The sequence below is a fragment of the Ambystoma mexicanum genome, chromosome 13 (assembly GCF_040938575.1).
Source record: "Ambystoma mexicanum isolate Mex_15411 chromosome 13, UKY_AmexF1_1, whole genome shotgun sequence".
Lineage (NCBI taxonomy): Eukaryota > Metazoa > Chordata > Amphibia > Caudata > Ambystomatidae > Ambystoma > Ambystoma mexicanum.
This window is the reverse complement of record NC_090938.1, coordinates 280,649,012-280,665,659: the sequence shown is the minus strand read 5'-3', so window position 1 is coordinate 280,665,659 and position 16,648 is coordinate 280,649,012. Positions and strand designations below refer to the sequence as shown.

Genomic DNA, 16,648 nt, shown 5'->3' with positions numbered 1-16,648 from the left:
TGGAGGCAGCCATGCCCTTATTAAGGGCTGCCTCCAAACTCGTAATGAGGCCCATTGTGTCAGAGAGAGAGTGGGAAGAAGCAATGTTAGCAGTAGAAGTTCTCAAGAATGTCAAAGAATGTCTGGAATGTGACATGAAAGGGAGTGAAATTAGGAAAGGGATCATGGCAGATGCAGTTAGACAAGTTTTTGATGAATTATTGATAAACAAGGGCATGATTTTGAGAGGGGACAAATTGTTTCCACCCACAAATGTGAGAAAGAGAATTCTAGAGATAGCACACAAGGGACACCAAAGAATGACAAAAAACAAACAACACATAAGACAACATAATTGGTGGCCCGGAATGGACTTACAGGCAGAGAGACTAATTAGAGACTGTTACAGGTGTGAAGACTCTGCAAAAGGTTGTATCACAGGAAATGGACCAATGACAGTAATGTTTACTCCATCCGTACCTTGGGAGTGTGTAGGTTTGGACATTGTAAGACCTCTGAGCGGTGAAGGGGTTTTACGTGTTTGTATTGTATTGATAGATATGCTATCTAGATGGGTGGAAATTGCATGGCTAGAAAACATCTGTTCAAAAGATATCATTACATTTTTGGAGGACATTTTTAAAAGAGAGGATTATCCCACAACCATTATAACAGATAATGGACTTCAATTTGTACCTGAAGAGTTGGAAACATTTCTTAAGGAAAATGGAATAGAGCATGCAACTAGCTCAATTTATCATCCAGAGTCTAACCGAATTATTGATAGATTCAATAAGGTCATTAAGAATAGTATCAAGGGTGCTATATCGGAGAATGGAGATTGGAGGAAGGCAGCCGAGGACACAGTAGTCACACATAGACTTACACCCCACACCACTACAGGAATTTCTCCCTTTGAGGGGAAGAAAACCCAATACAGAGTTTGTCCTCCATGGTTTGGCAGAGAATGTCAGAAAGACATTGGTTAAGAAGAATATAATCAACAGACAAGTAAATAATGAAATTTGCTCTGTTGACATTAGGAATGCAGCAGAAAATGCTGTGTTAAGGAAGGTGAATGGGTTAGGATAAAACTTCCACACTCATGAGCAGGGAGATGTGTTGATTGGTCTGAGCCTACAGAAGTTGTAGAAAAGTTTCACGGAACAGTTAGAGTCTCAGATTACATAATGTGGAATGTTAACACAGTATTTAGGTGTGTCAATAGTAAACGCAGCAGTACGAACACCACTAGACAAAGTATTCAAGAAAAAATGAGTCTCAAGTCTTAGGAGGAAAAGAAGGGAATAGTTTAGTTTGTACTAAACATGTGTGTGGTAAACCTTCATACCTAAGAGACTGAAGGTTTTAATCATCAAAGAATGTGTTTATGTAAATATTAAGTTTTCAGTGAATTGTTTTATGTAAATATCAAGTTTTCAGTGTATTTCTTTATCAATCATCACTAGGATGAATCCAATATTTCTTCTGTCTATCAACCCCCCCAGTTGTTATCCAATGTTGTTATCCAATGGTAATAATGCTAGCTTAGTAGTTATCTAAAGTTTGACATGATTTGTGAAATATTGATTTGTTAATGTAAGAAAGGGAGATGTGTAGCATTTCATGCTTAATGTTTCACATTCCATGCTGAGGTAAGCATGGAGTGTGGAATGTGGAGTATGGAAGGCTAAGGAAAAGATGCAGGAGAGAAAGACAGTTGAACAGATGTTACTGATGAGCCCGCAGGCATTTGCATGAACTACAATAAATAATCATATAATCCAAGCTGTATCCTGGATCGTTTCATACCTGTTTTAAAAAATCTTGTTTTTTAATCAATATCATCCTACTTTTTGTAATTACAACTGCTCATGTAGTAACTTGGGTTGTGCAGTACTTCTTGTTAGAAACAATGAGTTAAGTTTGAAATTATTTTGTATTATTATGCTACCTGCAGTTTCTTTATGTATGCATTTGTTGTTAGCTTATTTTATATGTTTTGTACATTTGTATATGCCTGTATAGATTGTATTCAAAATAAAGCATTAAAATGAAATTAGCAAGCAATTCCTAACTCCTGTTTATTAATCCTGTACTTTTAGTATGCAAAAGAAAAATGGGTGAGAGTCAACCTTGGTCAATGGCCAATACCAAAGACAGGGCAGCATAACATGTTATTTGAAAGAAAGGGTGCACCCATCATGTACAGTAAATAAAGGCTCAACGTAATTTCTCTCTGTGTCAAAGAGGGATATTGTTGTCACAGATATGAAAGTGCTTGTGGGCTGTTATTATACAACATTCTTTGTCTGTAATTTTGCATTTGAGAACACAGACGATTAGTGGGGTTGAGTGACACTGGATGTGCCTGTGTGTTAGTTTATGAATCTCAAAGAAGAGCCTGCATGAGGACACCTGGCTCTTCCATTTTGCATGAAGGGGGTTATACAAATCTATCAAAGTAATATTGTGTGTTTACCAGTTGAGAGGAGGCTTATTTCAAATATTGAGAGCATCACATGCAAATTAGTCTGTGGTTGTAAACTAGAATTTTCAGTGTGTTCTTCCAAATAAGACCTGATATTGGAATTGAGCAATTGACATAACCTGGAAATGCTTCATTGGGATGGGGGAACCACCAATAACTTGGAGACATTCTTCCACTAGAGATATTGAGAGATGACGCAGATCAAAGAAACTCTTCCAATAAAATCCTGTTGGGAAGCACATGTTTTGCAAAGACAGCTGCATATGACTTATGAGGCTCACAGTGGTCCTAGATCATCAAAAGCATTCTCAGGTTCCTTGGGAACATTTTCTAACTTAATCCATCTCAGTCTTCATTATGTGACTTTGTACCGAAGTCAGTCCTTGTTAATCTACAGACCAACCGTACACATTGACTTGCCAATGTGGGCAGTACAGTAAAAAAGGCAGATGTTCTATGAGTATCTGAGTGACTTGGACCAGCACAAGCACACTGTTAGGGAGAATTCTCTCTTTAGGCTGAATTTCCTAACCTAATGAGTCCCCCAGCAGCTTTGCTGGATTTCTGGAGTTTGTTTTTTCCTCCTGCCAAGAGTGAGACTCTTTTTATCCCACTCTTGGACATGATTTAGGGTGTTCCTTTGACTGGTGATGTGTTTTATGGGCTATGGGGTCCTTTACTCCATAGGGTCTCATGTGTTTTTACTATGTGTGTTACACAGCACCCTCCGTGCAGTAACACAGGGGTGTCATAGTGACGCCCAACCATAGACTCCATACCCTGGGACTGACTACTGTCTCCCAGGGCATGTAAAGTCACCATTGGCTTTACTAGTCCCAAATTATTAGCAGAAACCAGTACAAACCATCATATTGTGGACGTACTGGTCAGGGCAATTCGATTGCCCCGGGGTCTGTTAGTCGAGGGGGCACGTCTCCGTCCCCCCTGATCGAGTTTTGGCTGGTGGCAGTGGAAACTACTTTTTATATTCGACCGCAAATATTTTCCTATGGGATTTTCCCATTGTTCGAGGCTACCAACTTTAATTATTTAATTCTCATAGCCTCGAACATACCGCCGGTTTATTTAATTAATATTAATTCGCCGGTTGGTATTTTTTGCCAGGACTCGATTCTAAAATGGCATTTGTGTTCTCTTCTGTGACTCCAACCCAAGTCGAGCCCTTTGTTCCACTTTTTGGCGGGCTTCTCTACAGAAGCCTCCAAAAGTGGTGCCACTCTGTCTGGGTACCACAGGGGGTGTGGGAGGGGGTTTAGGCACCCTGGACTGAGTTACCTTGGTAACTCAAGTCGCACTCTTGTGTGATTGGCCCAAGTGGTGAGCCGGCCGGCTCACCACTTAGCATGTTTGATTGACAGCTAGGCTGAGTGAATGAGGGTATGCTGCATAAAAGCAGGGCTTTGGGGACTGGAACTTCAGAAGTCACCACCAGACCTGAGAATCCGACGAGGGAGAAGCTGAGCCGACCTACCACGATGACACCACCGATGGAGCCCTGCGGAACCGACTCACCACTTCCCGACGACAGAGAAGATCTCCCGGCTGGAGAGGCTTCTTCCCCTGACTGGTGGGCACAACCAGTTTTACCTTCTTTGCACCCCAGACCGGTTTGTGGTCAAACTACCCGTGCCAAGCACCCTGGCGGCCGGATAGCCACTCACCACTGAACCGCGAATCAATGGACCGCTCCTTGTACCTGAGAAACTCTGTGGCTGGTTTCTTCCCTGGCAGTGCAACGGACTCCTGTCTTCCTCCACGACGAGATCCTCTCTTCCCCCAGACGAAGCACCGACTTGCATCCACTGCCAGGAACAACTGCCCCCGCTGGAGTGTTCTCACCACTTTAAGGTACCGTGTCCGCCAGGCCTCCCTTTCTAAAGATTGCTACAAGGTAATAATAACCCCTTAACCTTCTGGACTGGGCTGGCCGCCTTGACCCTCTAACTGGTCCCTTTCTTTGGTCCAACTCCTTTTTGAACCATTACAAGACGTTTGTGCACTGCAACCGTGTGACCTTGGACACATTTCGTTTCGATCCTCTTAAAGCGGATCCGGCCTACTGACTCTGAATTCACGGTGTTACTTTGCCTTCCCCTCTTGTTGTGTTCGTGAAAAAGTGTTGGGATCTGTTTCAATTTATTCTCTGCTTTTCTCACCCTTTTAAAAACGAATTATTAGAGTGCCATCTACGTTAAGCGCTCACCGCTGTCTGAAAATAAGTGGGGCTTTACTTAAGACTTGTCTAATATTCTTTTAAGGGAGTGTATATCTTTTAGCGACCGTGTTTTTGAATTACTTACTATTAGTGCCTGTGTGTTTTTCTAGATGTGATTTTTAAATAAATAATTGTATCTCTTTTACACCAAGCCCTGGTCAGTGTTTACTTGTTCTATTGTGGTCTCTTGACCTATTGTGAATACTCTGTATACTGCCTAACTCTTCTTGAGGGAAGTCTGACTGCTCAGCCACAGCTACCAAGTGAATCTGTGTGGTACAGACTGCTACCAAGTGGGTTTACTGCCAAACACCTGTAGTCTTAAATCTTTTGCAGTGTTCCCAGAGGGAACTACACAGGTTTCTGCCTAACACACACCACTCTGATTGTCTGACCCACTCTCCACAGAGATGAAGTTAGGTGTTTGGTGAAATATCAGGGAATAGAACGAAATTAACAAGGTAAAAAAGTCTGAGTACCAAAAGTCTGACCCCATTTGTTGGCATAGGTATATGTGGGTGGGGGGTTGTAAAGTTCATAGAAAATGTATAGGCGTAAGGTGGGGGTGCTGTGGGGGTTCTCCCCCACATATACTACCTTCAGGTAGCAAAATCGAGCTGCACTCTCCACAATGCCATGTTCGCCCAGTATCCACAAAAAAAAGGGGGGGGGGAATTTAAAGTCCACACCAACGCTTTCTCGTTTTCTTGTTATCTTCCTTTATTTATTAACACAGGGAAAAAACTATGGAAATTCGTTTCCATAAAATAGAAAAATGACTCCAGTATGGGTCCTCCCAAGTGCAACACTCCTATTTCGAGGCGTTATATATATGCGAACAAATGAAAAAAGAAATTTAGACTTTTGGTACTCAGTCTTTTTTCCTCAGTAATTTCACATAGATCCAAATATCAGTGCTGATGAGCTTCCAATCGAACAGTGTAAATCCCTCAGGCAAATATATACTCTACCACAATCCACATACGCATCTTGTTGATGCATCAATATCAGACCAGGCCATTCAGCATTCCCCTAGAGGAGTACTGGAATTCACATTGATGTTGCTAGGATAAATGTTATTTTGGGGGCAACAAACTTTTCAATGACACAAGGAGCCATGCTTCATGGTCATTTCATGATATCACTATGATACCATGATGTGATGAAATCTATGGTCTGATGGGTTGGTGAGAGCAGTGCCAGGGGATATGATTAACTGAAACCTACCAGCCATCAACCCTCAGTTTTTCAACTATGACCCTGGGTGGAACAGTTAACAGGGCTGCCCAGATATGGCTCATGAGTCCGCACTGCCTATAATCCCAAGGTTTATCTAACCAATGATGCCCAATGAGGCTAAAACATACCTAGGGTTATTTGTGGTCTTGTGAAGAAGGTATGCACCCTAACTATTCGGGCAAGACTGCCATTTTTATTGTGGGACCAGACCTTATTTGCATATGGTCTGTAATAGCATGACAAACTACTAAATGATGGTCCGGAGAGGAGGGTAGCCCATCCATAGAGTATGGGGAACCTACCTGCCACACATGGTTTTTTCTTGAGCTATGTGCCATGTTAAAGGGGAAATTGAGGGGGAATAAGAGGTTGAATTTAGAAAAATAAAAATGTTTAAATTATGTATTATGTATGTGTGTTTTATTTTAAAAGAATATTTGTGTGATTTAATAAAGAATTTGACAAAAATTAATGTTATTACATGATTAAGAAACATTGATCCCCCACTCTTGGTTTCCAATATGGCTAATGGTTCTTCTCCCTTTTGGGCAACATTGAGTTAAAATAGTGTTGTTCCATGAGGCATCACCTCTGGTTTCTTTCTGACAGTCTTATCCCCAGATGCCCACGAATAAGGGGATCCCCACCCTATTGTCTTGATACGTATTGTAGGGAAGCCATCTCCAGAGTGTCAAATGGCGCCCTACTTATCCCCTCGACCACCAGCGGTTGGTCCCAAGGAGCCCTCATGGTTCTACTTGGAGGCTTTCTGTTCTCAAAACTATGAAAATGTTTGGAAACCAATGCCACCACTCGCTCTAAGCCTATCGAGTTAAAGCAAGCAGTCCTAATTTTGGCCCACTGACAGGGACAAACCCAAGAGAAAACCGTCCCTTTAAATAATTCAGAACCAGAAAAGGGCTGGCCTTTGAATGCCAAAAAACACTTCCTAATACACCAATGAGTGAAAGCTTTCCTGGTTGCCGCTTTACGTGCTTCCTGAATGCATAAGGAAATCCTTTTGGAACAGTCAATGCATTGTAACTATATCCTCTCAAGGTCCATGCTTCTAAGTGCAGGTTCCCCAATGTGTGCATTGGGAGAGTCGGGAAGATAGCAGAGGAGGGTGAAGCAAGAGAAGCCAAAGGTCTTCCACTGCCAGCTGAAGCAATAAGGGGGACCATGGTCTTTGGGGCCAGTAGGGGAGAATTGCAAGCACTGTCACCATGTCCCTCTTGATCTTATTCAATAACCCGGCAAATTACAGGATTTAAGATAAAAAACATACAGTCACCTATGAAGCCAGGAAAGAGAACATGTCAACCCTCCAAGCATGAGGAGATTGGACTGCTTTTACAAACCTGGGCAGCTATTGATCCCCAATAATACCAATACTGGCGTGTGGAGAACAACAGTACCAGCATGCGTCTATTCTCAATACCTTCAGAGACACCCTCCTACTGACAAAAGGCAACTCATTAAATACCAGAATTAACAATGCCAGTTCGACACAAAAGAACTCTTTTTCATATTAAAACAACTTGAACACCCAGGACCCAGCCCTTCGCAGACCCACTCTGACAAAACGTGGTGTACCACCATCCAAACAGCCCTCTGAAACAAAATTGTCAAATTACAAGACAAAATCTTCACTAAGAAAAAACGTCTGTCCAAACCGCCTGCCATCCTCCCAGCCACCTCAACCACACCTTCACCCTCATTACCACCACCCCAATTCAATTTTTCACACATCACCACGGAAGACCTCAACTACACAGTCCAACACCTTAAGCCATCTAACTGCAAAGGTGATGCCTGTCCAGCACACATTGTTAAACTCTGCATAGCCACACTTGTCCCAGACCTTGCCGAATTTGTTAACGCCTCCTTCACATCCTCCATTGTCCCCACCTGCAACAAAATGGCATGGGTCTCTCCCCTGATTAAGAAACCAGACCTCAATACCACCCTCCCCATCAACTACCAAACTATTACCACCATCCCTTTCCACCTTAAAATACTGGACTGCGTGGTTTATTCCCAAATCAAAAACCATCTTGAACAACACCAGCTTCTAGGCGCAAGAGAATCCGGATTCAGACCAAAACAAAGCAGAGTACCAGCCCTGTTGGACCTCAAAGTCCAACTTGACCATGCCCCTGAATCAGGCAACCTGGCAATCCTCCTCCTCCTAGACCTATCAGCGGATTTTGACCTCAGAGGCCATGACGCCCCCTGCCAACACCTCCACACGAACATCCACTTTTCCCACAAGGCAGCTCTCTGGATAAAATCTTTTCTGAATGAACGAAGCTCCAAAGGTTTCATATTCTACCACTCCACTGACCCCATCCCTGTTCCATGTGGTGTCCTGCAAGGCGCCTGTATCTCCCCAGCTCTGAACAACACCTACACCAAACCTCTTTTTGATCACATTGACGCTCTCGGAATCCCTTACACAAACTTTTCAGATGACACACAAGTGCTGCTGCCGATCTCAGGGAGCTACGGCCAAGATACCAAAGTCATCAACCAGAAATATAGTGTTATACAGAATTGGATGGCTACTCACAATCTCTGTCTTAATGACGATAAGACTGAGCTTCTGATTGTAGTCTCCCCTCACCAACTAAGCACCCTGGACCCTCCTATGCCTCCTTCCCCACTGATGGAACAGACATTCAGGTCTCTAAACATGTTAAAACACTAGCCGTACATCTTGACGCTGAACTGAACATGTCCCGAGATATCACTGCCCTGGACTCCGCCACAGCCAACACAGCCAAGCACGTAACCCTGAGCAGAAAATTCATCACACTCACAAACTGCCTCACCCTTGCACGTGCTATCATTGGCAGTAAACTTGGTTACTGCAATGTGCTGTTTAACAGACCCTAATCAAAGAATCTGGCGAAGGTCCAGCTCCTACAAAACAGGGCAGTAAGGGAACATCTTGGCCTAAAACTCATCAACCACATCTCAGCTGCAAGAAGGGAAGTACACTGACTCCCAATAAAAGCACAAATTGATTTTAAAATGCTGACCCAAAATCACGTATCTTTCGAAGGGAACGGTCTTTTTCTCAGGAGAGTCCTTTACATAGACAAGCTAAAACAAAGGCACAGGGTATGGTTAAGAGGAGTCTTTTAGGTATATTAGAGGTATGAACCACCAAGCACTCATAAAAATGGAGCAAGCACTAGAGTTTAAAAAAAAAAAAAGATCCTCCATGATGTTGCGGGAAATGATAGTTGGGGAAGCCTGTTATGGGGCACTACGCCTCAATTAAATAAGCACTGTGATGAGGAAACCAGATGAAGGGGTAACAAATGCAAGTAATACCTTTGCTCCACCACCTAATACCAATTTGTTGCAAAGTGTTTGAAAGTTGAAAGTTGCATTTCAGCATGGACGTCATAAGCACAAAGCAAAGAGGGTATTTCATATGTTATGTTATGTTAACGGTACTTATATAGCGCACCGTCACCAACGGAATTGGTCCCCAGGCGCTCTGGAGGATCTGTAAATGAGAAGGTGGGATGGGTTAGTAAGCTGAAGAGGGCGTAGGATAGTGGGAGGAGTGGTGTACTGTTGGCAGCTTCAACTCGGTAGACACCGGGTGCTGAGCTTTGGTGCGAGTATTGGATCGGTGTCAGTCCACGTGTGCTGTTGGTGCAGCTTATGTGTTGTTGCAGTGTGGTGAAGTGCGTGCATCTGGCTGTGCGAGAGATGGTTGTGTGAGTTTTTTTAAGTATGCAGAGCGTTAGAGTTTATATTGGTTAGTGGGTTATGTGACATTTAACATGTAAGCATTCACAGTTCTATCTAAGTGTGACACTTGCTGCCCTACACAATTCAGTCTGAGTGTGGCACTCAGCAACCCTAACAATACCATCCAGATACCACACAAGCCAATGTTCATAATTCTAACAACGTGCGGGACATACCAACATTCTCAATTCCTTATAAGTGTAGTGCTTGGCAATCTTCATAATTCCGTCTAGGTGTGGCACATGCTGACATTCACAATCCTGTCTAGATACGGCGTAGGCAAATGTTCTCAACTTTAAATGTGGCACATGCTAACATTCACAATCCTGTCTAGATACGGCGTAGGCAAATGTTCTCAACTTTAAATGTGGCACATGCTAACATTCACAATCCTGTCTAGATACGGCGTAGGCAAATGTTCTCAACTTTAAATGTGGCACATGCTAACATTCACAATCCTGTCTAGATACGGCGCAGGCTAATGTTCTCAACTTTAGGTGTGGCACATGCTAACATTCACAATCCGGTCTAGATATGGTGCAGGCAGGTGTTCTCAACTCTAAGTGAGGCCAGGGACGTCATTTAGGGGTCACTGAGACCTCTGAGGTCTCCCTTGCGACCTCTGTGGTCATCCTTGCGATCACTAGAAAAAAAGAAAAAAAAATGTTTACATTTTTTTTTTTTTTTTTAATGCAAGCTCATGGGCTGTGGCCAGCACAATGTGGCTCTTTAGTTTTGGAGTGGCTGGCTTTCTTGTTAAAGCCCCTTAAAAAAGAAGAAAAAGAAGAAAAGGAGTGACACAAGTCTAACACATATGGTATTTAAAAAAAATGTATTTGATGGATTCAACTGGCAAAGTATTAGTGTTTTCCTCTAAACAGCATGAGTTGCACACATGTCTCTTATTCATGGAGGGAAGGCACTTGCTTGCAATAGGAGGGTCAGGCAATATTTGCCCTAGTGCTACTTTCACTTGCACTAATGCCCAGTTTCAGTAGGTTCATGCTGAGCAGGGCCAGGCAGAAGAGGTAGCAGGGAAGAAGCTGCACTATCCATTGTGACTGTAGTTACATCACAACAGTACTGCTTTGAAATCTCAGTAGTGATTACAGAAATATGATAGCTTTTCTCTGATAAACATTTCCTGATGGAAACGTGATAGGCTATAATGTATGTATATATATATTGTATTAATATTACTATTTGAAATAATTAGGAATGCAGAATGAATAACGATACCTTTTTGCGTTTCCATTACATCATTGCTCATGACCACTGACCCACCGTGACCCACGGCACAGGTCACATGATCCGACACAGGGAATTCTCTGACACGAACGGCACTGTACTTGCCACTTTTGGACAGAACCGGGGCAGACGTTTCTATCCCTGTTTCGCTGACGCTGCTGGAGTTCATGAAAATCTCAGCTTGTTTAGGGTAGAAGTCCTTCACCAGACAGGCGACCGCATCATCCGATCTCAAGACAAAGACAGACGGCTGAACATGGGTTTGGTCCTCTTTAAGAAAAAAACACAAAGAAAGGCAACCTTTACATAAATCCTTTCATTTCAGTGGGTTAGGCACTCGGTGAGAAATTAGACTGACATTGCATGCATTGCCTTAGTTCAATTGTTATTTTGTTTAAAGAGGTTTTCTTTCAAAAGTTATTTACACTGGTAGTTTTTTTTTTTTTTCAGAACTTTGAGTAGACTGGAAATGAAGCAATAGAGCTCATTTTGCACCAAGCCGTTTTTTGGCAGGTGGGAGCCGTTTCGTGCAGACATACACGCAGACAGCTCCCTGATGCCAAATGTTGTTCATTTGCATGGCAGAGTACAAATGTGCAGGGCAAATGGCGGCATTCATTCGTGCACGTCGCCTTCGCCCTGCACATTTGCACTCCAGCCTTCTGCCCTGCACATTTGCACTCCACCGTGGACATGAGTAAACTCAGCCTGCCATGCAAGCAGGCAGCATGTATAATGAATCACTACTGAGTCTGCCTGCTTCATGCTGGGCACATAAAGCCAGTGGGCTCCCTAGGAAGCCCCAGCATTTGCGACTGCAGAAATGCTGAGGCATTTATATGGTGCAGAGGAAGGGAGGCGGTGGAAATGCAAGTTGCGTTCCGCCCCTCCTCGCTGCCATACAAATGAATGAAAATGGGATGTGACATTAGTGCGCAAGACTTTTATGCAGTCCATTAATGTTACACCCCAATGAAAATGAGCTCCAGATCAATTTCAGCTGACGTGGTCTGAAAAACTGAAAGCATAATCTACAGATGATGATTACAGGAAATAATTAAAAAAAATCTAAAAAATCTGGGACAGAATTGGTACTTTATCTGGATTCTGTTCTCTGAGGGCTGTCAAGGGTCTGCCACACTTCCAGAGAGCACATATTTACACATATACATGCTCACGCACTCACACACAAAACCTATACATATTTGTAATGCAATACAATGACAAGGAAATATGTTATGAAACGTATCAAAATAAAAGTAAAGCAATGCAACAACATACCACCTTATATCTATTGAATTACACAAAAAAAGTATTACTGCATTTGCCTTTCGACTATTCCGGTTTGGTATAATGTTCGCAAGTAATTTGTGACCTAATTTAAATAATAGTGCGTTTTTGCTGGGTGGTAGGGTACACATTGGCTCACTTAGATGAAAGCCATAATTATACTATTTAAAAAGAAAATGACTTAAAAGTAACTAAAACGTAGAGATTGAAACAATAAAAGCGACATTTTAGGAATTAAAAATCATTGGCCGTGGCCTAGAAAATAGATTTCAAATGCAAACTTCGAACATTTGAGAATACACTAGTCAAGCTTAAAAATATTTTCTACGATATCTTTCAAGATGTTTCTGGTTCATGAAGGAACACTATCCTTTCTTATCTGAATTTACAAAGCTGCCCTGCACTTACCTGGCTCTACAGAGAGTGATGTGCCGGGTCCAAAGATGAGTGTGGAGTCTGTGCCACCTAACACAGTGTTATTCTCCATTGCAATAATGACAATCGTCTCTCACTCACACAGACACCCCCACCCACACATCGTGCCTGCATTTTTACATTGCAGAATAAAGTTGCCTTGATAGTGTTTAAAGATAGCTCCACTAGGTAGATGGCGGTTACTGATCCTGCTCTCTCACGTGTAGAGTCAGCGCTCCCATTACTATTTCACATTAATTACCATAGACACAGCTGTTTAGGCTAAACAATTATAAACCATATTTCCACTTTTATGATATTATTAAAATGCTAGATTAACTGATATGAGCATCTACTATTGATAATTCTCTGGGCAGTTTCTCGAATACTTTTTACACTCCATGAGTCCACAGTGTAATTACACTTTTGTATTTGTTTTATTTTGTGGTCAAGCTGTCTATAATAAGTAACTGGCAACATGCACTCCATTAACATATATTACACAGCCACGATAGTGGCTGTGTAGTTATGGTTAAGTTGCTGTTTCCATAGGAAGAGCACTTTTTGGGCGGCCTATAACTCTGCTCCCGCTGGATGAATCCTCTCCAAACTTTGCAAAAAAAGTATATGGCCCACTCTGAATTTTTTTGCCCAGTTTGGTGATGTTTGGTCCAGGGGGGGGGAAGTTATACGGGGGTCCCAAAACGTCTTTATTTCCCATAGACTGAATGGGGGAAAAACTTTGCGCACGCCTACAGGCCAAATCGCTGGACGGATTTTCACCAAATTTGCGGCAGGGGCTTGGTCCCGAAAGCGTGCTTTTGTAAATTTGGTGACAATCCGTCCAGTAGTTTCCTTTAAAACAACCAAAAAGTAGGTCTAAACAAATTAGTGATATCTATGTCCGCTCCGCGGACATACTTCCCTGTTCGCTCCGCGGACAAGAAAACGATTGGCTAATCCATAGTGTCATGTCCACGGACATGTGGCGCTTTCACTGATTAGTTGTGGAACAACGTGAAGTGCGTCAGATTTCTTCGCTTCCCCTGCCATCTTTTGTTCATGTTCTGGTGTACACGGACATCGGCGGTAACACATACAAAACAAGACACAATGCACTTCTTATACTTATGAAATAATGTTTCCGAAGGTGAGCTTTAATTAGGTTGGGATGAAATGTGGCAGCGGCAATTCAAAAAGTGGTGTTTTCTTGCCACCAAATTCATACGGTAAAGTGGAAGCTGGTGCTCAATGTACGGCGACAAATGCCTGCGTCTGTGTTACAATGTTTTCAGATTAGTATTGAAATCAGACTGGCGTCCTACGCGTGGAAATCTCAGGCCGCCAGCTGCACTCTTTGCTGGAAACAGCGGATCTGCAAGTGTATGGGAGTAGCAGTTCTCATGATTGGATTGTCATATGTTGTTGCAAAGTGAGCATGTATTTGCCTTCTGAGTGAAGGTCAGTTGATTTGCTTTTTTGGTTGCAAGCTCAGTAGGTGCAGGCATCCAAGTCAATCCATAAGGGGCAATTGTTTTTTGACCTTGAGCGAAAGGGAAACTTCAAAAGCTATGCAAGGAATGAAAGCTTGGAAAAAAGTATGATTTGATAAGGTTATGTTTTAAAAACGTTTGTAAGGAACTTGAAATATGAGTTCACAAAGATTCTTTGGTGCAAACACATTGCTGTCTGACTTGGCCAGAAACAATGGAGGCTATGAACATCATGTAAGTTTAATTTTGACGACTGTACCCCGACCCGCGTTTTAATTTTATATTACCAAAACATAAATTGTCACAATATAACTGAAGTATTATCTTTTTGCGCAGTTGCAATTTTCCTCCAACAACAGAGAGTGCAGATTGTCTATGTTTGCAGGCTATGACTAGAGTCACCCTTGTTGACCGTTATTACTTCTTCTTTGAAATGTTATGATTGCCCACATAGCTTTGTGTATCAGCTTGCACGTTGTTTTGGTCTTGTGTAAAATCAAGAGATGCAATTTTTTCTTGCTTGTCCATTCATTTTGGCTTCATAACTGAATTACCATCTCAGTGTGTAGTTGCCCTTTTTTTAAACCTTACGGCGAGTGCTGATTCGCGGCGTTTGTAGGCTGTCACTATATGTACCCATGGTGAACGATAATATTTCCTTAAAATGTCATGTTTGCCCACTTCGATTTGTGTACTACTATCCACAATCTTTGTGTCTTTTTTGGAATTTCTTGCTAAACGTTGGCTATTGACACAGATTCTCTCTTACACTTTCCGCCTAGCTACATCTTGCCGTACTGTGCGTGCCATGGTTTCCAGATCCCGAGTGACGGCTTCTTTCACCGTTCTTTCGCCAGATGCAACTGCTCGTGACCGGCTGCCTGTCCATTACAGTGTTCTGGGATGACCGGCTAGGTCCCCTTTCTCCCTAAACTGAACTAGCCATTAGGAGTAACATAACATCATGTATGGTCGTGTAGGGGAAAGGTCATGGCGCCGTCTTGGAAATAACTGTGCAAAGAAATTGGGTGCTTTAACAGAAACGTACACTTTGTGTGTGGGAAAATAACTACGCGTGCCTCACCATGAACATTTTCAGTGATGCCCTTAGAACCATTGTCACAATTTAATAGAAAATGGGATTAATCCGATGGTCTCTGACAGTTGTTTGTTAAATAAAACTACTTTACAAATTCTAAAATGTTAACGTTTTCTTTTGAAATCCAGTGTATGATTTCAAAATGTAAGGACCACATTGTACATCGCTGTATGTTTATTTACAGGTTCTGTATATATACATATATATATATATCCTCCTATGTTTCATAAAACGGAGTATCTGACATTTTTTAACGATTTTAAAATAAGATCCATCTTCAATACTTGGTTACTTTGCACCTGCTTTGTGTAATTTAGAAAGTTATTGGTAAAACAATTCATGCATTGCCATACTTAGGCTCGAATATGAGGAAGGGTATTTTGAAATAAGGGGCATTGATGGTTACATGATTTATTTTGCTGATTATCATACATAATTAAGAAGCAGGCAGAGAAACTGACCGTAAACAGTTGTCTGTATTTTATGTTGGTATTTAATGTAGCACAGACATGTAACCTTTCTGCAAGTTCAGAGTATCTTTAAAAAAATGCAGAAATCAAAAAACAACAGAGGTGTGGAAATATATGGTTTGTTGAATGAAAGGGAAGTGATAGATGGCTTCTTCTGAATGATCCCACCATGGGCAAGTGAGAGACATGCCATGGGAATCATTCTGTAAATGACTTGTATGTTTCACTTCTTTCGAGAAGTAGAGTGAAGCACTGAAGCAGCGGCCACCAGCCACCTTATCTTAAGGGATCATTCAATTGGCCACTGAGATGTGAGGATCCAACTGAGGGCATTCCTGATACATGTATTTTCCTATTCTGTTTAGCGTACAGTCTACTGATGAGCTGGACAAACCCAACAACATTCATCCCTACTCCCCAAGATGTCCCATCCACGGAAAACATGTAACTTGTTGCTTCTTGAGAAGATGACCATTCACAATGATGAGAAGAAACGTCTATACATTTTACCGGACACATTCCTAGTAGTACCATATGTTCTTAGCAAATACAAACAATATTATATTATATAAATGGTCTACCCAATACAAATAATATTCAACATGATTATGCCTCCCATCACTTGCAGAATAAGCTGAGAGGAAAGCTCAAGCGCAGCAACTCGACATGGAAACAGGACAATGTTGTGCGTCATGGGATTAATATCCTGGTCAGGTACATTCAGCCTTTTACCATCCCAATCTCATAGGTCAATACATTTACTATCACATGGAGAGCGATAAATACCGTTGGTTATGAGATTGTATATGCAGTGATAGTGATGCTTTATAATTAACCAGAATTATGATCTCTTTTAATTGGATATTATAAAACACTCATTCATTCAAGGCAGGACAGGTTACCTTTTAGCGTGCAATA

The 16,648-nt window shown here is 42.0% G+C and overlaps 1 gene segment (V, D, J or C); it reads right to left on the bottom strand.

Moving 5' to 3' along the window:
* Positions 1-16,648, bottom strand: part of LOC138521167 (T cell receptor delta constant-like) — a 206,056-nt gene that overhangs the window by 106,857 nt on the left and 82,551 nt on the right. Inside the window, 1 exon segment of the C gene segment in view lies at positions 10,956-11,234. Coding sequence covers positions 10,956-11,234 — 279 coding nt within the window.